Here is a 26,307-nt window from a genome sequence, read left to right as displayed (position 1 = left end):
CCTGTCCTGCACAATTTGGGTGGCTTCCCACCTGGCAAAGCCTTCTCAGATTTTTGCCTTTTATAGAGCAAACATTGTTTATAGTTACATGCAGAAAATATTTGTGTAAAGTCATACAATATTGATCCACCAAATTGGCTATCATTTGATCAATTGTAACAGATTAGCAGGTAATTTTGTAACCTGAAGACAAAGAGTTAAAGAAATTCATGGAAGACGTAGAGGTGAATGTGTTAAATGCTGTCTGGAATGCAGTGCCTGAAAGTTTGTTAGGGACAGCTTCAAGATAAACATTGCCTTAATTGGACTAAACATCTGAATTCCCTTAGCCAAAGACATGATCACTGAAAGCATTTTTATCCACATCAAGGTGGATATCTTGAGGAAGTTTTAGTTAACTTATTTTTTGTGAGAAATTATATTAGAACTTCTGTGGGCAATTTAATATGTGAGCCTGTTCCTCCATTCAATGGGATCAGTAACTCACTTCATGATGCCAACATTGGATCATATCCCTTAGTACTTCACTTAATGGAAGTTTACAGCTAAAAGTTGTCCTAGCAACAATTGCAATTTTCAGAAGAGGTCCACACCTCTAACAACTATTTTTGTGATTTCACCCTTCTAGTTAGAAAAATAGTTAAAATTGGGGCAAATTACCTGATGATGAAAAAACTATTGACAGGTTATTTCCCAAGGGTTCACGTTCAAAATGCTGGAGGATCTCAGCAGGCCAGGCAGCATCCATGGAAAAGAGTAAACAGTGGACGTTTTGGGCTGAGACCCTTCATCCGGACCGGAAAGAAAGAGGACAAGTCAGGAATGCAGAAAGTCAGGATTCCAAAGGGTTGGTCATCTCTTGATCTGCTAGAGAAACTAGTTAGCTTTAATACTTGGAAAACGATTTCCCTTTGGTGTGGTGAATTTGCATGGTAACTTGAAGGAGAATGTTATTTTTAGTACTGTAGAAGATACTGGATTGGCTTCTCAATGAGTTGATGTAAACTTGATGGCCCAAAATGCTTCATTGTTTGTTACAATATGATTCAGGATAGTGTTTTCCTGTCCGACAGAAGTGTAACCATCAGTGCCTTGCCTTACTGCACCAGTGACCCAGGTCCACTGCTGTCTGTAAGGAGTTTGCATGTTTTCTCTGTGACTGCATGGTTTCCTCTGGAGCTTTGGTTTCCCTCCACGTTCCAAAAGTGTGCAGGTTAGTAGGTTATGTGGAAACCTGGGTGTAGCTCAGCACTGCAGGCTCATTGGCCTGAAGGGCCTGTTACCATGCTGTATCTCTAAATTTAAAAAAACCATGGAACTATTGTGTCCCATTTGATGGGACACTACTTTAGAAAGAAGTATGGCTTGCATTTATGAGGGACTTCAAAATTAGAAGGTCACAGATGTTGGAAGACTGAAGTGAAACAGAAAATCCTCAGAATAACCAGCAGGTCAGGCAGATGGAGGCTGATGGTGGGAATTATCATTCGGTCAGGAGGCATCTTTGAATAAAGGGTTCAGAGCAGAGGTTACCAACCAGAGGCCCATGGACCTGTCAGTTAATGGTAAGGCTCCATGGCACCAAAATGTTTGGGAACCACAGGTTTAGAGGGATATGGTCCAGACATGGACAAATGGACCAATTCAGCTGGGCTACTTGGTCAGAGTGGACAAGATTGGACCAATGGACCTAGTTGCATGCTGTCTAGTCCCATGACTGTTATTTTAGCGACATCGCTGAACTTGAGGTCAAAGTACATTCTGTCTTTGAATGGAAGGGGGCGACGAAGACAGAGGGAGGGGTGGATAGTCCCTGACTTTGATCAACTACCTGGCCCCAAAGTGGTGGTTGGTATACTCCTCCATCTATGAGTACATTATAATTTGTTGTAGTGGGCTCCTGGAGTAATAGGTGTCATGCCTCTGGCATGAGCCACTGAAATAGAGGAGTGTCAGTGAAGGTGTTGAGTGGACCTTACTGAGATTATCACTTTGCTATAGGCAGTACACTATTTTAAAGGGTCAAGTTTATCTCCTCTTTCTATCTACTGTTGAAGATACTGGGCTGGGAAAGGGTGGGGTGTGTAATAACCTGCATGATCCTAAAGTACCAAGCTGCCACTTTAAGAACTACGTCAGTGGATTCAGTATTTTCTTTGTTTTTCAAGAATTTAAGTATCTGCCAGTCTAAATACATCTCCCATATAAACTGCTCCTTTGAGTGGTTTATGCCAAGGGCATTAACACTGATGATTCTCAAACACAGAATAATGGAACTAGACGTGTTCTGCTACCTTCCTAAAGAACAGACAAATATTTACACAAGGAGGTGTCTGCTGTGGATTCCCGTGTGATTTGTGGGCCAGTATTCTTTTTCTGACTGCTGCATTGGTTGGAACTTTCTGCACGGAATAAAAGCTGCTATAAGGTCTTTTGAGAGAGCAGATTACTTCCTTTCCACATCATTGTAGCAAACAACCCAAGGTTCACTGGGCGGCAGTGCGTTCAGCAGAATAAAATCTCAGCTCGCACTTTGTTTTCAAAGAGCTTTTAACTATTAACACAAAGTGGCGAGGAGCTGGAAAGGAGAGAGGATGGAGGAGTGTGGATATTTCCTCAGGCCACAGTTACCCCCTGCTTCCTTTGCGATGATAGTGAATCTCTCCCACCAGGTGCAAGTCAGTTATTGCTCTTCATCGATAATGCTGGAGGCGTAAAGAACTTCAGAGGCATTCCTTCTTAGGAACTGAGGATACGCGGAAGCAATTGCAAGTCCCTTCCTACGTTCAGCAGGCTTTCAATGAAATTCCACCCATTTTCTCACAGGACCCATTAGGATTTCGTGTTTGAATGTAGAACTCATTTCAGGAATTAGAGCGGATTGTCACAATTTCAAAGTTTATCATCAAAGTACATATATGTCACCAGATACAACCCTGAGAGTCATTTTCTAGCGGGAAAACTCAATAAATCCACAGAGTAATAACCATCACAGAATCAATGAAAGGCTGCAGCAACCTGGATATTCAACCTATTGTAGACAAGAGTAATGAAAGGAAATGGGCATGCTGACAATTAGAACGTTACAGTAACATAGAGATTAGCATAACAATATTACAGCTTGGGGTGTTGGAGATCAGAGCTCAATCCCGGCGTCCTTTGTAAGAAAGTTTATACGTTTCTCCCGTGGCACGGTGGGTTTCCTCCAGATGCTCTGGTTTCCTCCCACTTTCCAAAGATGTACCAGATGGTAGAGCCATAGAAACGTACAGCACAGAAACAGACCCTTCAGCCCATCGAGTAGATGCTGAAAGATGCAAGTAATAAAGTCAATTCAATTCAACGTGCCTAACCATTTAAACTGTCTACTCCCCATTAACCTGCACTGGGACCACAGCACTCCATACCCCCACTATCCATGTACTTATCCAAACTTCTCTTAAACATTGTAATCCAGCTCACATGCACCATTTGTGCTGGCTGCTCATTCCACACTCTTTCAACCCTCTGAGTGAAGAAGTTTCCCTGCATGTTCCCCTTAAACGTTTCACCTTTCACCCTTAACCCTTGACCTTTAGTTGTAATCCCACACAACCTCAGTGGAAAAGCCTGCTTGCATTTACCCTATCTATACCCCTCATAATCAAATCTCCTCTCAGTCTTCTACTTTCCATGGAATGAAGTCCTAACCTATTATTATTTCCTTACAACTCCGGTCCTCCAGTCTCTACTCTTTCAACTTTATTTACAACTTTCCTGTAGTAGGACATAGAATGTTGAAAAGTACAGCACTGGAGCAGGCCATTCGGCCCCAAATGTTGCACCGAACCAGATAAAAAGCCAATCAAAAATACCAAAACATTAACCCTTCCTATCCACACAATGTCCATATCTCTCCGTCTTATTCATATGCCTATCCACCAACGTCTCCTAAAAGCCTCTAATGTATTTGTCTCCACCACCATTTCAGCCATCCACCATTCTCTTACTCCTCATATCTCCCTTGAACCTATCCATTCTCACCTTCAATGCACGCCCTCTGGTATTGGACATTTCAAACCTGGGAATCTCTATCTATGCTTTTCAAAATCGTATAAACCTCTATGAGAGCTCCCCTCAGCCTCTGATACTCCAGAGAAGATGACTCAAATTTATCCAACTTCCCATGATAGCACATGCCCTCTAATCCAGGCAGCGTCCTGGGGAACCTCTTTTGCTCCCTCTCCAAAACCTCAACATCCTTCTTCTAGTGGGGCAACCAAAATGGTACCCAATATTCCAAATGTGGCCTTACCAGAGTTTTATAGGTGACCAAAACTGCACCCAATACTCCAAACTCGGCCTCACCAGCATCTTGTACAACTTCAAGATAGTACCCCAGCATAGGCCCACTGGCCGTTGCAAATTGTCCTGTGATTAGGCTAGGATTAAATCAGTGGGTTGCTGGGTGGCGCAGGATGGTGAACCAGAAGGACCCTCTCCACGCTCTACATCCAAGTAAAACTAAATAAATAAATGGCCAGGTAGCATCTTCAGAACATGAATAAAGGGTTGGGGTGACAAAAGTCCTAGTTAACATTCCTGAGGGCATTGAAAGATTAAATAAATTGAAGTTAGTGCCTGGGACTAGGAGGTCTTGTGGTTCCATGGGTTTAGGCCATCTTCATATCCAGCACCGTTAAAGAGGATGAAAGCTTCCACGGAATGGGTCTGAGCCTCCTGTGTGGAATGTAGTTTTGGGCTTTCCAGTCATGAACTTTCAGTGCAGAATAATTCTTCATTCAATTGCAGTCAGACGAAGGGTGAGTGAGGTGGGAACTGAAGGAATTCACACTGCTACTGTGGGGAATAGTATGCTCTGGTAGGGAATAAGATGTGAAAGAAAATAAGATTTCTATTTATGGAGAATCTCCTTTCAATTCAAGTGCACTATAGCCAACCAACTGGTTCTTTTGAAGTACTTTTCTCCCCCTTCCTCGAGGGCTGTGGTGAGGGCATCATTTATTATTTCTTTATTTAGAGATTTATAGTACATCTATAGTTGCCATTTCAAATGGTAGTTCAGGGTCGGCCACATCCCTGTGGTGTGTGGTCTCATTTAGAGGTCAGACCAGATATGGACAACAGATTTACTTTTCTTACGAACATTAGATGACCTGATGGGTTTTTACAATGGAAAAAGCTGGAGACCCTCAGCAGGTCGGGCTGGGCATGTGGGAAGAGAAACAGAGTTTACGTTTCAGGCCAAGGACACTTCCTCTGAACTGGGGAAGAGGGGAAAAAGTTATCTTGAAGAGATGGAGAAGGATGGATCAGACAAATGGAATATCTATGGTGGGGTAAGGCCAAGGTTCAGGGGGATAAGTTTCAGAATCTATGAAATAAGACTGGGAGTGTTGGGTAGGGAACATGCTGGGACAGTTGTCTGTCTGTCCTGTTGGGTAAGGTTCTTCATTGATTCTGTTTTGTTTCTTGGATTTATTGTGTATGCCTGCAAGAAATTGAACCTCAGGGTTGTGTATGGTGACATACATGTACTTTGATAATCAATTCACTTTGCTTTGAACTTTGAACTTCTTACGTAGAACAAACTGCCAGAGGAAGTGGTAGAGGCCAGTAGAACACAGTGGTTAAATGACGTTTGGACATGTATGAAATGCTTCAGGAAATATTGGCCAAAAGAAGGCAAGTAAGACTTGCTCATGCAGCCAACTTGATCAGCACGGATAAGATGGACCAAAGGATCTGTTTCTGTGATTGTAGGTACATTTAGAGAGTGGGACATTAATAACAGAACATTAAAATTGAGAAATTCAGTGCTATGTGATAGGTCAAGCAAGCTGTATAAATGGAGAGAGAAAAGCTAGCCCATATCACAGCTGTCCCACTTGGAAACAGATAGAAAATCAAAGTTACCTGAAGGTGTCAAACTTGATACTGAGTGCAGGAGAACTTCAAAGTTCAAAAAGTTCAAAGTAAATTTATTATCAAAGTACTTATATGTAAGCATCTACAACCCTGAGATTCATTTTCTTGCAGGCATACTCAATAAGTCTATCATAGAATTAATGAAAGACTGCACCAATTTGGACATTCAACCAGTGTGTAATAAAAAAAACAAACTGTGCAAATATAAAAAGAAAGAAAGAATAATAATAAATAAACAATAAGTATAGAGAACATAAGAGGAAGAGTCCTTGAAAGTGAGTCCACATGTTGTTGGAACATTTCAAAAATGAAGTGAAATTGAGTGAAGTTATCTCCTTTGATTCAAGAGCCTGATGGTTGAGGGGTAATAACTGTTTTTGAATCTGGTGGTGTGAGTCCTGAGGACCCTGTACTCTCTTCCTGATGGCAGCCATGAGAAAAGAGTGTGACCTGGGTGTTGGGGGTCCCTGATGATGGCTGCTGCTTTCCTGTAACATTGTTTCATGTAGGTGTGCTCAATGGTGGGGAGGGCTTTACCTGTGATGGACTGGGCCATATCCACTATTTTTTGGTAGTACTTTCCATTCAAGGGCATCGGTTTTTCCATACTAGTCAATATACTCTCCACTACGCATCTATAGGAGTTTATCGAAGTTTTCAATGTCATGTCAAAACTTCACAATACAGATTTAATGACTAAATTTATTTGTCATGTGTATATTAAAGCATACAGTGAAATGAAAAAAGGATCTAGTGCTTTTCTGGCATATATGACGAATAATCTGGAAGCCCAAGAAGAGTTTATTCATACAGGGAAATTTGTTTGCGGAGACAGTTCACAAATGTTGCCATGCATCCAGTGCCAACACAGGATGCCCACAGCTCACTAACCCTAGTCAATGTTTCAGGCCAAGCCCCTTTGTCAGGACTGGGAAGGAATGGGGCAGAAGCGAGATTAAGAAAGTGGGGGGAGTGGGAGGTGTACAAGCTGGGTGTGAACAGATGAGGGAGAAGGTGGATGGGTGGGGGAAAGAAGGTGATATGAGAAGCTGGGAGTGGCTAGGTGGAAGAAATAAAGGGCTGAAGAAGAAAGAATCTGACGTGGGAAGACAGTGGAATAAATGGAAAGAGGTGGGGAACCAGAGGAAGATGAACAGGTCACAAGGGAGGGAAGCGGAAGGGAAGGGGTAAAAGGGCCACCAGAATGGGGGAAGAAAACAAGATAAGGGGGGATGTCCGGTGGTGGAATCAGGCAGAAACTGACAGAAATCTCAAAGGATGTGATGGCTAATGATGTGGAAGGTGAGGACCAGAGGGATCTCTGTAACTTCCTCTGTCTCAGAGGAAAGGGCTGGGAACAGAGTTGAGTGGATGATGAGACTCAATCGAAGGCTCTGTCTGGTATAGAGGAGAGTAGCCAAGGCTCATTGCGAAGGGACCGGTGTGGCAGAGGCCAAGCCTCAGGGAGCAGGAACACTTCTTGGAAGCACGTTTACAGAAAGTTTCATCATCCGGAGAAATCAGAAGGAGACAAAAAAAAGCTAGGAGAACAGAGCAAAATCCTTACAGTAGGTACGGTTGGAGGAAGTGAAAGCAAGATTCCCGTGTGAGTCTGTAATGAGTGTTTGTGGCTAGCCTGTCCCCTGACAGAGAGATCTGGAAAGGAAAAGGAAGGGCCGGGGAAGGACCACGTGAAGATGAGAGCAGAGTAGAAATTGGCAACAAAAGGAATGGAATGTTTGAGACGCACGAGACTGGAAAGGCTGGAATTTAGAACAACTCCCAGACTGCTGGAGAGATTCAGTGGGACGGCCAGCATCAGTGGGGGGAAACGAGTTGTGCCCCAATTCAGACTTTTGAACTGAAACGCCAACAGTTCCTTCTCCTCCTACAGATTCTGCTTGAGCTGCAGAGTTCCTCCAGCAGATCGTTTGTTGCCATTGAAATGTCTGAGTTCTGTATGAGTGTGGGAAACAGCACCGATATAGCTGTCGATATAGCAAAGAAACATCTGAGGGTTGCTACTGAATAGAACTCAGAGTTCCACATATCCGACAGTGTAGGTCCATGTGAATGCTCGAAGTTCTATCTTTGATCCAGAGAAAGTTAATGGGGGTTAAAGGAGAAGTTGTTCCACATGGGACTGCAATTTATACAACAGTCTTGTATTTTAACAGTTGGCTTTACTGTTAATACATCTCATTCCAGATTTTATCACTGGACGTTGTGGAATTTACTCTGTTCCTCAGGTCATGGACGCAGTTCTTGGGTTGTTTGTTCACTTTGAATGAGAATCAGGTTTATTGCCACTGACATAGTGTATGTCATGAAATTTGTTGTTTGTGGCAGCAGTACAGTGAAATACATGAAATATACTATAAATTACAATCAGAGAGATATATAATGTCATTTATAGTATATTTTATGTATTGCAATATATTGATTAAAGGAGAAATCAGTGCAGTGCAAAAAAGAAAGCTAATATAGTGAGGGGGTGTTCATGGACCATTCAGAAATCAGAAGGCGGAGGGGAAGGAACTTCTCCTAAAGGTACCCATGGCTGTGTCTGTGGATTTCATCTGTAGTTGTCCCAAGATGAAATATTTGACAATTCTCTTTGGAGATGCACACAAATGATTGCTATTCTCCAGCGCCATCTTAGCCTTTCCAGCCCATCGTAAAATGACTTAACTTGAACACAGCAAGGTCCACTAACAGCATTGTGATCATGACTGATTCAAAGATGTTTGTAATTTTGGCTGAGGAAAATTGTGTCCACAACAAAAGGAAGGAATAGCTCTCATCTTTGAACAGTGGCATTCATGCAGTGCAGGATTTCTTGCTCAAGAGGCGCTGCGAGCACTGTTGATTGTTTAACACTCCCGTAGCTCTGTAGCTAAGCACCTCCCTTGACTATGCTCTCTCAAATGAGAATTGCCCCTGTGACTTTTTTGACATGAGAAGCATAGCTGAAGAGGCAAACCTGCCCCAAATTCATCCACGATAAGAGCAACAGAAGAAGAAATGGTTCGTGAAATCATTAGACCTCTTTTTTAAAAAAAATGCTCAACAAGTTTGAAAAGGTCAGTTTCACCCTGCAGATGTTGCCTCTTTCTAGAAAGCTCCTTCATCTTTTGTTTTTTTTGTTACTGTTTCCACCCTCATTTCCGTAGCCTTGCTGTTCCCACATTGCAATCCTTCCAGAGCTGTACTCGTGCAAGAATTGATTATAATTGCTTCTCCGCTGGCAGTTGTGCTTTCCTGTGCTGAGATCTTGGTCCTCCTTGCTCTCCAACCCTCACCATGTCTTCATAAAGCTGCCGAAAACCTTCCTCTCGGGATAGGTTTTTATCCTTCCATTTCAAGTGTAGTTTAGTGTCACACTTTCTGTGATAAGTGTTACCAGCTCTCCAACCCTCTCCGTGTTTTTACAAAGCTGCTGACAACATTCCTCTTTGGGTAGGTCTCCATCTTTCCATTTTCTAGTGTAGTTAGATGTAAATTTTTTTGTGATAATGTTACCATGAACACTGTGCAACATTAAAGATGTCATAAGAGTTTAATCATTAAAAAAAACATAATAAGAGCTCCATTTGCTTTGAACTGAAGAAGCACAGAATTCACTTTATCCATAAAAAATCGTGGAACAGTGTATGCTTTTTAGTTTGCTCTTGCAAGGGAAATACTAGTGTTAATTTTTGTCACGAAATCTATAAATCGGTCAGGAGGATATAACATAAACTCTTGTTGTTTCCCTGCCATTGTTTCAGGCAGTAAAGAGCAGACCTGGTCTATATAAGGCCACCTTTATCTGCTTTGTCTCTGAAGTTGACCTGGTGCATGCAGCCGTTCTATGTATTGTTGGGACAGATGCCAGCTTATTCTACAGGAATTTCCTGTATGGGTCTCATTTCCTCTGTTCCTCAATTGAGCCGGTAAAGCTATTTAATTATACTAAGAGGCTGCCCCGTAGGATATTATTATTGTCTGGCCATTTCCTGATGAGGTTGAAGTACAGGACACCATCAAAGTGTGTGTTTATTGTGGGAATGGAGATGGTGGAGATGTACTGATCCTACCCCCTCCTTCTCCATTGTAAATGAAAACAAGGAACGCCATTAGTTTGTTTTAAAACAAGAAGCTGGAAATTGAATCATTTGGCACCTGTTTTTCATGAGCAGATAAAAGTGTTTTAGCCCAGATTAGATTGCACTGATTGCTCCTGGGTGAAATCCTGTCTATTGGGAAGTTGGAACTTCGATTGTCCTTCCAGTATTCATGATAGTGCACCAGCTGTGTTCCATGCAATGCCCCCACAACTGCCATGAAGTCAGCCTTCAAACACCCAGTTCTGCCCTTACAAACATTGTCTGGAGCTCCCAAGTCCAACTTCAGTTTTTCTGTTGAATTGTTACAAAACAATATTAAGGAACATAATAGGCTGAACCCCCCGCCCCCCCATGAGAGAGGTTAAAAAGTCTCTGTATCAATGTAAAGATTGATTCGGTCCACTCTTCTGAGGTTTCATGGTGCTTGGCAAACAGCTTTAAGGTGCATTACCACCACCTTCTGAACTGAAGTGTGGCTTAGAGTATCTAAGTCCTACATATTTATACTTGTAGCAAATTCAGTAGAAAAAAAAGACCAGTATTCTTAAGGAACTGCACTATATATTTAAAGCAATATTCCTGTAATTCTTTTTGCAATATATTGTTAATGTTAAATTGTATTTTATTCCATGATAACTTTAAAATAAACCACTTGATTATATCTTGTAAACCTGACCAGAACATGCTCAACTGTTTCTTGCTGATTACAATACTCACACCTCCCATTATTGTATTTCTTCTTTAAAAGTAATGTACCATTTGCATTCCACTCTCAACAGTTAACTCAGTGGCCACATTATTAGGTACACCCGTACGCCTACTTGTTAATGCAAATATTTAATCGGTGAATCATGTGGAAGCAACACAATGCATTAAAAAAAACCATGCAGACATGGCCAAGGGGTTCAGTTGTTGTCCAGTCCAGACATCAGAATGGGGAAGAAAAGTGATATGGAGACTTTGACAGTGGAATGATTGTTGGTGTCACAGGGGATAGTTTGAGTATCTTAGAAACTGCTGATCTCCTGGGATTTTCACGCACAACAGTCTCTGGAGTTTAAGAAGAATAGTTATGTGAAACAAAAAAAATCCTGTAAGCAGTAGTTCTATGGTGAAAGTACCTTGTTAATGGGAGAGGTCAGAGGAGAATGGTCAGACATGCTCAAGCTGACAGTAACTCAAGTAACCACACATTACAACAGTTGTGTGCAGAAGAGCATCTCTGAACACACAACATGTTGAACCTTGAAGTGGATGGGCTACAGATGCAGAAGACCATGAACATACACTCAGTAACCACTTTCTGAGGTACAGGAGGTGCCTAATGAAGTGTGCACTGATCATATCTTCCTCATCATTTCCCCTTGTTCCATCTTGTTTGCATACTTTAAATGTTATGCCCCTCAGTTCATCACACTGTGTTGTTGTGGGGGCTTCCCATACACACTGATGGTCCTGTTGTCCCTGATCCCCCGTGGTTCCCCTTTTTTGTAGATCGTCTGCAAGTGGATTTAAGATCTGAAAATCCCTTACCTGTGCACAGCTCAGCAAAGGTGCAGCAATGATATGTCTACCTCCCGTCGGGAAATGCACAGACCCCGTCTAAGTGTATCTCACAGTGTGTACTTCACCCTGGAGCTGTTACAAACCTTGTTATGTCCAATTTGTGATACAAAAGACAATGTGGTGTTAGTGCTGGGGCATACCCCATTATCTCAGCTGGGAAACGGACAGGCTAGCGATGGGGCAACATAAAGTAGCAAAGGTTTTTTAAAAGGTTTGGAGGTTGCAGCTGCTCCAAGTAAAGGCTTTTCTCGAGCATACCATTTGCAAACGCAAAGGGAGGATTGCCCGGGTAAATCAGGTAAATGTAACCCTTGAACTCACGAGAGTGCTTTCCTTTTGTTCATCTTTATAAGCCAGAACAATGGAACTGTCTAAGTGATAAACTGAGGTTGCTCCATTGGATTCTCTGATTGCAGGATTTGCTAGCCCACTGTGGACTGGCTGCAACGTCGCGACGTTTAACGAGACCACTGCCTAGATCTCTCATTGTCAGGAATTTGCTTTCTGTGCAGCTGGCTTTAAAAGTTCCCTCAAAGGGAATCATGTTAAATATGAAGTAACATTAAAAGGCAAATTAAAAGCACCAATTTCTATTTATTTCTCTGTCATTTTTCCTTACTTAGTGTAACCAGAAAAAAGTTTAAAGTATTTATCCACCATTGTACTGTACATTGTTTATTTATCAGAAAACTGAGTGGAATTGGCCCTTCCAGCCCTTTGGCTCTTTGAGCCCTGATTTAATCCTAGCCTAATCACAGGACGATTTACAATGACCAATTAAATTACCAGCTGGTGCGTCTTTTCTCCGGACCATCCGGAGGAATCTGACACGGTCTCAGGGAGACCATACAGACTCATTGCAGGCAGTGGCAGGAATTGAACTCACATCGCCTGTACTGAAAAGCGTTGTGCTAACCACTGCACCACCACACTGCTCTTAAATTTTGGTGCAGTTGAATTTACTTGGGCAACTCGGTTTTCTTCAGAGCTCCATCAGCGCGGAATCTAAAAGGTGAAAAGTTTGTTGTGGATTTTGTCATCTCTGCTTTTAAGGTTAATCATAAAATATAGAATATTTGCGGTTAGGTCTACAACAGCCCATCAAAGAGGAATGTTTGCTGTGGTCAATGGCTAGCTGTCAAAGTCATGATAAAAAATGTCAACTGGAAGGGTTGTATTGTCTTTCTTGAATTCATGAAAAATAAGAACAGGAAGGTCTCTGATGTTTAACCTCTGAAAGATCTGTAATGCTTAAGGCAGTAATACTCTTAAACCAGATGGAATTTGCATCAAAAACAGCATTTTTTAAACCTATCTTGCTGTTCTGGCAACTTTAGTAAACAATGTAGTTTGATTATGGTTAAGTGTGAAACGTGGCTTTATATACATTGTGCCCCAGTACATACCCTTACTTGCCCACCTGTTTCCACTATCTCCTGTAAAAATGCCATTCCCTTTTCCCGGTTCCTTTGCCTCTACCATCTCTGTTCACAAGATGAGGCTTTCATTTCCAGAATATCAGAGATGTCCTCCTCCTTCAAAGAATGGAGTTTCTTTCCTCCACCACTGATGCTGCCCTCACCCGCATCTCCTTCATTTCCTGAAAATCTGCTCTTACACCATCTTCCCACCACCCTAACAGGGATAAAGGTCCTCTTGTCCTACTGCCATATGAGCTTCCTCATCTAACACATCATTATCCCAACTTCCACCATCTTCAATGAGAGCCTACGACCAGACACATCTTTACCTCAACCCCCTCTCACCACTCTCCACAGAGAATAATCCGTCCATTATTCCCTTGTCCATTCATCCCTCCCCACTAATCTTCCTCCTGTGCTTACCCCTGCAAGTGGAAGGAGTGCGGCACCTGCCCATTCACCTCTTCCCTCACCTCCACTGAGGGCCCCAAACAATCCTTCTAGTTGAGGCAACACTTCACCTGAAGCTGTTGGGGTTGTCTATTGTGTCCTATCCTCGCAGTGCAGCCTCCTCTACAATGGTGAGAGCTGACGTAGATTGGGTAACCACTTTGCCGAGCTCCTTCGTTCCATCCAGAAAAGCAGAATTTCCCAGTGGCCAACCATTTTAATTCCATTCCCCATTCTTATTCTGACCTATCAGTTTGCTACTGCCACGTGGAGGCCACTCTCAGATTGGAGAAGCAACACCTTGGTAGGCTTCAACCAGATGGCATGAGCATCGACTTCTCCGACTTCTGGAATTTCTTCCCCTCCCCCACCGCTCTTCTTCGATTCCCCAGTCTGAGTCCCCTTACCTCCTCTCTTCTTCTCACCTGCCTGTCACCTCCCTCGGTGCCCCTTCTCCCTTCCTTTCTCACATGGTCCACTCTCCTCTCTTATCAGATTCCTTCTTCAGCCTTTTAACTTCCATGCCTATCACATCCCAGCTTCTTACTTCGTCTCCCCTCCTCCATCAGCCACCTTCCCCCCCTCACCTGGGCTCACCTGTCACCATCCCCTTCACCTGGTCTCACCTATCACCATCCCCTTCACCTGGTCTCACCTATCACCATCCTCCTCACCTGGTCTCACCTATCACCTTCCAGCTTGTACTCCTTCCCCTTCCCCACCTTCTTATTCCAGCTTCTCCTCCCTTCCTTCCCAGGTGTGATGAAGGGCTTCGGCCCAAGACGTTGCCAGTTTATTCCTTTGCATTAGTTGCTGCCTGACGTGCTGAGTTCCACACATTTTGTGTGTGTTGTCCTTGCTTGAACTACAATTTGTTTCTGCTTTAACGTTCACCAGCCCGCAACCTCATAACACAGGCAGGCAGTCTGGGCAGGGATATGGACGGATAGTGAAGGGTGAGATCCTCTTGTGGGCATGTTGCATTTGGTAGAATCAGATTGAGGTTTAATACACTGGCATATGGTACTGTGCAAAAGTCTTATGCACATATATATATATAGCTAGAGTCCCTAAGACTTTTACACAGTACTGTAGTAATTTCATTTATTGCACTGTACTGCAGTCACACAAAAAAACAGATTTCATGACATATGTGAGTGAGGATAAACCTGATTCTGATATGGGTCTCTATTGTGGACTGAGAGTGGGAAGGGGGCAGGGAGAGGGGAATCATGGTTGGAAACAGGGGAAGGAAGAGGGGAGAGAGCGGGAAGCACCAGAGAGACATTGTGTAACGATCAATAAACCACTTATTTGGAATCAAGTGACCTCGCCTGGTGTCTCAGGGCTGGGTGTATCTGCACCCACGCCACCCTCTGGCCCTAGCACCTCTTCCCTGCCATGTGTCATAAACCCCTCCTGCACCCTCGCCATTCCCAACACACAAAATGCTGGAGGAACTCAGCAAATCAGGCAGCATCTGTGCAGATGAATAAATAGTTCTGGGCCGAGACTCTTCCTCAAGACTGAAAGGGAAGGGGGAAAACGCCAGAATAAAAAGGAAAGATTGCTTTCGTTGTTTTGATGAAAATTGTGGTCGTGCAGATTTGGGGACAATCAAACCTGTGTATGGCAAAGTGAAATGGCTGGTAGATTGTAAAGGCAGACGTATTTGTCTCAGTGTGGCTCTTATTCTGAGTAATATGTTCACAGAGACTCCAGCCAGTGTAACTCTGGATGCCATTCCCATACAAACACGTCTCATAGGCAGAAGCTCGAATGCAGCCTTTTAGCATTTGCAAGCACAGCGGTTTTGACTGCATTCCATTACGGTTCCAGATACTCTGAACCCTCTGTGGAGTGAGAAGAGACTGAAACACCTGGAACCAAGCACAGAAAGCAGGCAGGGTTCAAGCAACTTTTGTGTCAGCATCTGCACATGTGAAAACTGGAGTTTGGACCTCCCTACTTCTACACCATAAGACAATAAGTTATAGGAGCAGATCCGTTTTCTCTCTCAGCACTAATCTCCTGCTTTCTCCCTGTGTCCGTTCATCCCTTGACTAATCAAGAATCTATCAATCTCTGCCTTAAATATACCCAATAACTTGGTCTCCACAGCCACCCATGACAATGAATTTCACAAATTCACCAATTTCTCTATTCTAAAAGGATGTATGTTTCTCTATTCTGAGGCTGTGTCCTTTGGTCTTAGACTCCCTCACCATAGGAAACATCCTCTCCAGATCCACTCTATTGAGGCCCTTCTACATTTGATAGGTTTCAATGAGTTCACCCCTCATTCTTCTGAATTCCAGTGAGTAGAGGCCCAGAGCCATCAAGCACTGCTCATATGACAAGCCTTTCAATCCTGAAATTATTTTCGTGAAACTCCTTTGAACCCTGTTCAATGTCAGCACATCCTTTCTTAGATAGGGGCCCAAAACTGCTCAGTGTACTCCAAGTGAGACCTTACCAGTGCTTTATGAAACCTTAACATATGCTTTTATATTCTAACTAATTGCTGAATTAATTAAACCTTAGAGAAAACCAACTCTTGGCACCTGCCAGAATTAGTCAATACATTTTCCAATTGTTCATTTTCAGTGTAAAGTTGTAAATACTTTTAATTAAATTGATTTGATGATATTTGCAAGGTAAAACATTATCATAAACAGTTCTTCCTAGTTTTTAACCAACATGGCAGCTTGAACAAAAAAGGGGGAACTGCTCCTCTTCCAGCTAGTTATTCTGTTATGTTTGGATGTTTCTTGTTCATCTCTCAGGTCAATAAATTAGCATTTTGCATGAGAGGAATAAAACTTGTTTCTGAATTCAGCATCCACTTATCTCGGGTCAATGCAGCAACAGGTGCTCAGTGACCTTTAACCTCAGGCTGTTAATCAAATGGATTTCTGCTATTCCCAAATCCGAGTCTGATAAATGGCCTTCTGAAATCAGAATGTGACTATAGAGCCTGCTAAGCAAGTTGTGCCTTTAAGCTAAATTCTGAAGTGATTTTGTTAGTACTATAGAATGCCAAGGAGCAATAGACTGCCATCTTAATTGTGATATTGATCAAAGGGCAAGTCTCTAATCTAGATTTGGAGGGGCAGAGAAGAGAGAGAGAGAAGAAGAAATTAACAATTCTTTCTTGGAGAGAAAATAAAGAATAAGAGCTATAAATGGATGACTGGCTTTCTGCTGATATCATAAATTCAAAAATAAATTGGGAGGTTTCATTTAGTTATAGAGTTGCAGAGTCATACAGTGTGGAAACAGGTTCTTCGGCCTACCTGGCCAACTCTGAGCAAGAACCCATCTAAATCCATCATATTTGCCTGTGTACAGTTCATATCCCTGTCAATTTGTATCATGTTGGTGCAGAAGACATTAAAATAATGAAGTAAAGTTGTACTGGCTGATAATGATGGAAACACAAGCAAGTTTTCAGCAAATGTCTTAGAATTATAATCCAAATGTTTGTGGAAAACAGAAACTCTCTCAAACATGTGGTTGAGGCCAAAAGTTACTGTAAATTCACAAATGGAGAGGTTTGATTTGCAGCAAATAATTTGGTGTTTGATACTTGCAGAGTCCTGGTGACCCCAGATCTTGACTATTGCTTTGCCACCACAGATATACTGAATCACAGAGTTCCTCCAAGGTCATTTTTTTTACTCCACATTCCTGCATCTGCTGTCTCTTGAACCCCCCTGAAGTTTGAGTTGCTTCAGTTTAGTGTAGATGACATCAACCATGTAGTGTGATGATGTACTTGCTGAAAATAGTCACTTAAACAGTTCAAGTTTCAGAGTGCTGGACTTTAGCTGGTAGGGATCCTAAGCCATATAAAACAATGTGGTTAGATGGAGCCTAAGATGCAAATTGTCTCTGAACCTGATGGTGTGAGTCCCGAGGCTCCTGTACTTGCTTTCTGATGGCAGCAGTGAGAAGAGAGCATGACCTGGGTTGTTGGAGCCACTGATGATGGATGCTGCTTTCCTGCGACAGAGTTTCATGTAGGTGTGCTCAATGGTGGGGCGGGCTTTACCTGTGATGGACTGGGCCATATCCACTACGTTAGATTTAGAATCACTATTTTGTGATCCTGAGGGGAAGATGGAGAACAGATATTGACCAGTACACTAGAAATAATCCCTCCACCCTAATTTTTAACAAAATAATTCTAAAGAATTTATATATATCCACCTAAGGGCAGTTTAATGACTGTCAATGCTCAGAACTATAATTTGCTTCAAACTCTGTTTAGTATGAGGGGTCGGTACATTGGTCTTCATCGGTCAGAGTTTTGACTTCATGTTGCTATTGTAATAGACATTGTTCACCCTATTGTGGGAAAGATGTCAATCAGCTGAAAAGAGTGCAAAGAAGGTTTACAAGAATGTTGCAGGGCTTGAGGGTCTGAGTTATAGGGAGACACTGGGCCAGGCCAGGGTTCTATTCTATGGAGCATAGGAGACTGAAGAGTGACCTTATACAGTAGACATGTAGAAATCATGAGGGTCATGGATAGGGTGAATGCACCCACAATCTTATTTCCTGGAGAAGAGGAATCAAAAGTTAAAGGTCACAGGTTAAAAAGATTTAAAAGGAATGTGAGGGGTAACTTCTTTGTGCAGAGCATGGTGCATACATAGAATGAGGTGACAAAGAAAATGGTTGAGCTAAATTGAGCAACAACATTTAAGAGGCACTTGGCCAGGGAGATGGATAGGAGAGATCTCTAGGAGAACAGGCCAGATGGAAATAACTTAGATTGGCATCTTGGTTGGCATAGATGACTTGGGGGTGAGGGGCCTGTCTCTGTACTGTACTACACTGACTCTGCTGTGAGTTATTGGTTAAGCTTTGAAAAGGCATGCACTGTGAAAATGAGTAGTATTCTGAAAGAGAGCTGGAAGGAGATTAGAGGATCTCTGTTTACTTACCAGGAATAATTTTGATCTACACTCAGCGGACATTTTATTGGATATCGCTCGTCCTAATAAAGTGGTCTCTGAGTGTATGTTCATGGTCTTCTGCTGTTGTAGGCCATTCAAAGTGTTGGGCACTCTGGGATGCTTTCTACACACCACTGTGGTAACACATGTTACTGTCGCTTTCCTATCAGCCTGAAATAGTCTGGCCGTTCTCCTCTGACCTCTCTCATTAACAAGGCATTTTTGTCCACAGTACTGCCATTCACTGGATGTTGTGTTTTTTTTTTGTTTTTTGCATCATTCTCTGTAAACTGTCGAGATTGTTTCTGAGATACTCAAACTACCACATCGGACAGCATAGCCAAAGTCCCTTGCTTTCTCTTTCTAATTTTTGGTCTGACAACAACTGAACTTCTTGACTACATCCGCATGCTTTTATGCATTGAGTTGCTGCCACATGATTGGCTAATTAGATACTTGCATTAATGAGCAGGTGTACCTAATAAAGTGGCTGGTGAGTGTAGAATATATTAACAGAAAGGGGGAAGGAAGCAAACTCTGTAGCAACAAAGGGAAATTGATGAATAGCTAAGAAGGAAAAATAATGATAGAATGTGGTGAAAGTGCAGGGGTGTGGAGCTAGATTTATCCTCGTTCAAAAAGCCAGGGCAAGTATGATGGGCCAAAGGGTCTTGTAATGTAATAATTCTCAGTCACCAGTAGTTGGAAGTAGACATATATGGTACATTTATAAAGTTACAATTACTAAATCAGTGTTAAACTTGTACAGTAAAAACTTAAGACCTGTAATTTTTATTAAATCAAATGGTTCAATTTAATATCAAAGAATATATACAGAATACAACCTGGAATTCTTACTCTTCACAGTCATCCACAAAACAAGATACCCCATAGATTCCATGATAGAAACATCAGAACGCTGAAGCCCCCTCCCGCCAGCATGTAAGCAGCAGTACTAGATTTCTAAAATTAAAATATTGATAATCTAAAAGTGCATAAACAAATTTGTTACTTCATAATTCTACATCAATTACTTTCATTTCCTGTATACTTTTAAGATAAATAAATGCCCTAAGGCACTTCACAGAAAGAATATTTTAAGAAATAGAAGCAGAGTATCTGGTCCCTTCCGCACGTTCCGTCATCAGCTAAGATCATGGCTCATGTTTTACTTCAGCCAACTTTACTCCAGTAACCTTGGTTCAAAACATTTCTAGAGCCCTCTTTCGACTCATCCCAATTACAGCCTTTTGGGTAAAGAATTTTACTTCTCATGCCGGTGATAATAAACCTGGTTCTGATTCTGAATTCCACAAGTTTCAAAGTTGACAGAAAGCTATATAAGATGTTGGTGCAGCAAACAGCCGATTTCTGTAAAACTGGTAGGTCTTAAGGAATATCTTAATGGAGCATAGAAAGTTCGAAAGGTAAGGAGATTCAGGGAATTCAAGAACTTGGGGTCCTGGGAACTGCAAGCACAACTGCCATGAGTAGAGAGATTAAACTTAATGATGAGGAAGAAGGAAAAACATTAGTTTGGTGACGTGTCAGCGGCTGGCAGTAATTGAAGAGAAAATGAAAAGTGAAATTGCGGATTTTGTAAACTACGAGATCAAAATTTAAAGTAAATTTATCATCAAAGTATGCATACACCACCATAAACTACCCTGTATATGAGGCTGCAATAGGAGCACGTAATACTCCAGCAGGTCACAGGTGAAGTGTTGCCTCACCTGGAAGGACTACCTGCAGCCCTGAATGTAGGTAAGGGAGGAGGTGAATGGGCAGGTGTAACATTTCTGTCGCTTGCAGGGATAACGTGACAGAATATCTTGAAAAGAGTAATATGGTAGAGCAGAGTGGACATGGACCTATGGTAGAAAAATCATCTGTGGCTGATCTTTTAGAGCTATTCAAGAATGAAACAAAAGTGAAGAGGACCACAACCTTGTCGTAGTGTTTGGAGGCTTTCGTGCCTCAATGACCTGGAGAGCTATGTATGTTGGTTTCAGTCAGGGCTTTATGCTTCAGCTCTTGGTAGGGTCACCCATGCCAAATGGGTCAAAGGGTAGAGGCCAGACTAAGAGTGGTCCACTAGTCCTCCAGGTTCAGGAGTTCAGCTCAGGGCTAACAACCCTGGCTGGTCAAAAAAAATTGTTATGGAAACAGCAATGAAGAATCCCTCAATATCTGTGTGCGACTGAGGACCCTGAACCACACCAGGGGCACAATAGAGAAGACCACAAGATCATAAGACATAGGAGCAGAATTAGGCCATTCAGCCCATCGAGTCTGCTCCACCGTTCCATCAAGGCTGGTCTCAGATCCCACACAACCCCATACACCTGCCTTCTTGTCATATCCTTGATGCCCTGACTGATCAGGAAACTATCAACTTCCATCTTAAATATACACACTGACTTAGCCTCTACCACAGACTGTGGTAGAGTATTCCACAGATTTATTACTCTCTGGCTAAAAAAAAAATTCCTCCTTACCTCTGTTCTAAAAGGTCATCCCTCAGTTTTGAGGCTGTGCCCCCTAGCTCTGGATACCCCCAGCATAGGAAACATCCTCTCCATATCTTGACTAGAACTTTCAATAGGTTTCAATGAGATCCCCTAACATTCTTCTAAATTCCAGTGAGTACAGGCCCAAAGCTGCCAAACACTCCTCATATGTTAACCCCTTCATTCCTGGAATAATCCTTGTGAACTTCGAAAGACAAGAACAGCCAGAGATAGAGGACCTTCATTGCTGCCCTGAGCGCTAGTGATGTAATGGGCAGTAAGTAAGTAAGAATGTAATAAAGGGAACTAATGGGTGTGGTGTATTAGGATTCCTGGTAAGTTTGTGATGTGGCGCCATGCGGGAGAATAGTGAGGTTAGAGCACATTGTATTGAAGTAATATACTGGGTCAACATTTGATTATTGGGCTGAAAGTAAACTGTGGGAATAAATGGGCTGCTCTCAGGTTTCCAGGGTATGACAAGTGAGGTTCGCACAGTCTGTGACATGGCCATTCACAATCTTCAGCACTGTTATGCCTGAGGGGTCCAAGTGCCCAGGTTTGCTGATGATGCAAAGCTGATTGAAGTACAGAGGAGGACTTACAGAGGTTGAAAGAGATATGAACAAATTGGGTGAATGGGTGAGAATCGGGAGACGTAAAATAAAATGGAAGATGCGAAGCAATCTGCATAATAGAATTTGTTGAATAGGGAGACTGCTGATATTGAAAGGATGTGGTTGTATGAGACTCACTGAGTGCCAAGATAAAGGGGTAGCAAGTGAAGAGGAGGGCAGATGGATTTATGAGAGCACTTGAACTTGAGTAAGGAAATCTAATTGTAGTAGTGTTGTGCCTTGGGGTGACTGTGTCATGACTACTGTGTGCATTTTGATCACTTGACTAAGAAAGGTTGTATTTGACGAAGAGAAAAACACAACTAATCCCAGGGCTGGTGGGTTTATTGTGTGAGGAGAGATTGAGTAGATGGGGACTGCATTCCCTGGAGTTTAATAGAAGAGGAATCTTTAAAGAGGTTGACAGTCTAGGTGCAGGGCTGTTGCTTCCCTCCACTAAGGAGTCCAGGTCAAATGGACCTTTTTAACACAGTTAAAAAGGAAGCTGTTCAGGACTTGTGATAAGAAGATGATTTGTCACAGAAAGTGGTGAATCTTTGGAATTCTCTATCAAAAAATGAGCTACTGGTGTAACACAGTGGCTCAGGCAACATCTATAGAGGGAAATAGACAGCCGATGTTTCGGGTCGAGACCTTTCATCTGGTCTGAGAGAGTAGAGAACAGCATTCTAATAAGAAGGAGGGGTTGGTCAAGAGCAATAAGTGGTTGCAGGTAAGAAGTGATAGATTGGCAGATGGCATTGGGCATGGGAGTGACGGGATGAGATAGCGACAGAGGCTGGGACGTGATAGTTGGGGCAGCAAAAGGCTGTAGATGATGGGATCTGAGGGGAAAGGAAAGTGGAGCATAAGACCATCCAAGGGAGGCAGATAGAAACAGTGTGAGGAGTGTGTGTGTGATAGGCAGATGGAGTTTGATTATCTTATCTAAGTATAGGTAAACCATATAACCAGCCCCTTAGGTTAGCATTAATCACTTCGATTGGATATTTGTTGCTCTTGTGGAAACCAACTAAAATGCTTGCAATCAAAAGTTCTGGTAAAATAGCACAGGCTCAAAAGAATTTTCAGCTATCAATCAACTCAAGAGAATTTGAAGCCCAAATCTCAAGAGGACCTGAACCAAATGGGCAATATTATGGAACACACACAAAGTGCTGGAGGAACTTAGCAGGCCAGGCAGCATCTATGGAGAAGAGTAAACAGTTGACATTTCGGTCTGAGACCCTTTATCAGGACTAGGAAAAAAGATGAGAAGTCAGAGCAAAAAGGTGAGGGGAGGGGTGGAAGAAGTACAAGATGGTAGGTGATGGGTGAAACCAGGAGAAGGGGAAGGGTGAAATAAAGAGCTGGAAAGTCGATAGGTGAAAGAGATAAAGGGCTGGAGAAGGAGGAACCTGATAGGAGAGGATCGAAGACCATAGAAGAAAGGGAAGTGAGAGGAGCACCAGAAGGAGGTGATGGGCAGGTGAGGAGATGAGGTGAGAGAAGGAAATGCTGAAGTGGGGGGGGGGGGGGGAATGCAATTATCGGAAGGTTGAGAATCAACATTTATGCCATTAGGTAGGAAGCTACCAGATGGAATATGGAGTATTGTGGAGCTTCTGTAAACAAATATCCACGGTACCCAGCCAAAGGAGGTTTATCCAATTAACAACACAGTGTGACATCGTGAGAGGTCTGCCCAGTGTGTTATCTCTAGTTACTGAATTCCATCACAGCATTCGCTCTAGTCCTCTCAACTGTCATGACCCAGTTCAGGCTGCGTAAGGCAACCAGTGCTCCCCCGTTTGCTTTGCCGATGAGGGTAGTTCTCTCATCTCATTCACTCTGACCATTACTAGTGGTGTATTAGCCCTAGCTGAGAGTATATTAAGGCTGTGTGGCTCACACCCACTCCGTGGCTGGTGCAAATGAACACAGACCCATTATACTGGTCGACTGGTGCATCCGATGACTGACCTGTTAAAGCCTGAGCCAATTTGTCTGATACAGCTCAGGCTGCTGAACCCACAGGGGGATCTTGGTAAACAAGAGGGCAGAAGAAAAAGATATGAGTCCAACATTATTCAGCAGAAAGTGTGAAATTTAGTCTAAGTGAAATTCAGTTTCTGGTCAGCACAATTTATTTGATACAAAATGGACTTATTTTCCTCACTGAAGGCTTTGCTCTCTCCTTTCTCGTCATGCCTTTTCTTATTACCTGGTGTCAGAGCATTTGGCCCCACACTGTGAAATTTTGAACCATATCAGAATGGGCCTAACAAATCCACAGATATCGAACCTTTGGTCCCACATACCTTATCTTTCATTTTACACAAAAGAGAGAAAAATATAATGCTAAATTTTTCAACCTTATGTAAAGACTGATTGAGCTGCTGTCCCTGATTAAGATGGCTGTCAGTCTCTGCACATGGATTGCCCATTGACAGGTAAACGTTAATACAGAGCTGAGCACAGTGTACTCAACTATCAAAGCAGGAGATTGTATGATAAATGAAAAGCTGAGGGATTCTAATACATTTGGCTCTGCTTCAGCAATTTCAATAACCAAGGGGTAGTCATCATCTGAAGTATGGGCAGAAGCAAGGAAGAGTTGACAGGGGGCTGTAATTTACTTCATAGCCACTTCAGATGAGATGTACTGAACCTCACATGCTATTGCAGATGTAATTGGCCTGTGCTTGATGTAATTTTTTGAATGTGATATGTCTGAAGCCCCTGTGCTTAATCCCCCAAAGATTTAGGCATCACCTGCCCGATTAGATGCCAGCTGCGCTGGCTATGTTTGTTTTACCAACCTGGTCTTGTGTAAACATCCAGTTAACGTCCACGGTGCTTTCTCCTGCCACCCTCCACCACCTCTCCCTGACCACACCCCCCCCCCCCCCCCCCACCCCACAGCAACTTCTCAACCCTCCATACCACCCTTCCGCCCACTGCCCGGGACTTGCTGCTGAAGCCAGCGCCGATTCTGACATGCGATTCCGCCCTCCCAGCCCTGTCATGTTCTGTTTGTGTCCTTCGCTCTGGCTTCTTTCACACTTCCTACCATCTTTTAGAGTTCAAAGCGTGTGTAGCTGCAGGTCTTTGTCAGAGACCCAGTTGGAGGCCTTTAATGTTTGTGATGTAGGAACGCTGTGAATGACTTTGATTATTTATTAATTCTGCTTCTCTTGTCTGATTGAGCCAATAACGAAGATGAAGGTCCTTATCTTTCTTTTTGCTGAACATGCTCTTGCTCTTGAACATCTACAGCCTTGTGGAAGCCATTGCCTTTGAACTTTTTTTAAAAACTTTTTTTTTGCAGTACCATTTTCCTAATGTCTCATTTTCTTTCTTTGTTTCAGCCTCGCACCACATCTTCCCGGCATTCCACACGCCTATACCGATCGACATGCGACATCATGAGGGAAGGTACCATTACGAGCCACACTCTATCCACGCTATCCACGGGTACGTGTACTTGAGCATGTTGATTGCACGCTACTGTGATTTGCACGCTTCTGCCGAAGAATGCATTAAAGGTCCTATGACATGAGGGGTTACTCAATATCTCACTGTCCCATTTAATGGCTCGGTCTTGCTCGGTGAGTGCTAGGCCCTCAGCTATTGGCAATCCGTACTAATGACTTAGAGGAGGGATCTGAGCATATTGTAGTGAGATTTGCTCACGATATGTGTGTCAGGAGAATGCAAATGACAGATTGAGTGGGTGAACAAAATTTGGTGGATGGATTATAATACTTGGAAATGGTGATTTTATTCATGTTACTGGAAAAGGAGAATATTGCACATCAGAGCAATTTGGGTCTCCTCAGACACTGAATACACTTTAAAGATCAGCTTTCTTTGTCACATACAGTGAAATGAGTCATCTGTGTCAATGACCAACGCAGTCTGAGGTTGTGCTGGGGGCAGACCGCAAGTGCTGCCATGCTTCCAGCGTCAACAAAGCATGGCCACAACTTACTAACCCTAACCCTGTACATCTTTTGGAAACCCATGCTGTCGTGGGAAGAACATACAAGCTCCTTACAGACGGCGGTGGGAACTGAACCCGCAACAATTTAGCATAAATTTACAACAAATAATTAAGATGATAAATGAAATATTATCTGATATTGCAAAGGAACGGAGAGCAGAAATAAGAAGCTCTTGTTATCTGAACCGGGCTTTGCTGACACTGTACTACAACAGGTTCCTATCTCTTACTTTAAAGGGGGATGTGTTTGCACTGGACACAGTTCAGGAAAGGTTGATTCTTGGGATGAAGTGGTTGACATGAAGGAAGGGTGGGCAGACTGTGGGGTTAGACTTGAAAGAATGAAGAGTGACCTTGTTGAAGTGTACGGGATTACAAGAGGAAAATCAGTAAATTGCAAATGGTGGAAATCTGAAATAAAATCAAAAATGCAGGAAACTTTTGGCAGGTTGGCTAGCATGTGTCAGAAGAAGAATGGTTAATATTTCATGTCCAACACCCCTCATCAGAACTAGGGAAAGGAAAGAATCAAGTTACTTTTGATTAGAACATGGGGAAGAGATGGGCAGAACAAAGAAATTGTCTTTTGATGGTGTGAGACCTACTGAGGTAATGTAACAATCAGATTCAGATTATGCTTCTTGTGTTACGTGTTGCTACTAGCCCAGCAGGTTAGCTTACGCTAATAGAAAGAGGGAAAAAAAACATCCAAAATAATTACAGGCAGAGATGGACA

At 42.7% G+C, this 26,307-nt stretch overlaps 1 protein-coding gene across 8 annotated transcripts in view; it reads left to right on the top strand.

The window, feature by feature from the left end:
- The window catches only part of gli2a (GLI family zinc finger 2a), a 510,119-nt gene that overhangs the window by 297,804 nt on the left and 186,008 nt on the right, over positions 1-26,307 (top strand). For all 8 annotated transcript variants that reach the window (XM_073026911.1, XM_073026859.1, XM_073026885.1 and 5 more), the window contains one exon: positions 24,937-25,042. In XM_073026911.1, coding sequence (XP_072883012.1) covers positions 24,937-25,042 — 106 coding nt within the window. The remainder of the gene's footprint in view (positions 1-24,936; positions 25,043-26,307) is intronic.

Source organism: Hemitrygon akajei, chromosome 2 (genome assembly GCF_048418815.1).
Source record: "Hemitrygon akajei chromosome 2, sHemAka1.3, whole genome shotgun sequence".
Taxonomy (NCBI): Eukaryota; Metazoa; Chordata; class Chondrichthyes; order Myliobatiformes; family Dasyatidae; genus Hemitrygon; species Hemitrygon akajei.
Note: the sequence above shows the minus strand (reverse complement) of the source record. Positions and strands in the feature narration are given on the sequence as shown.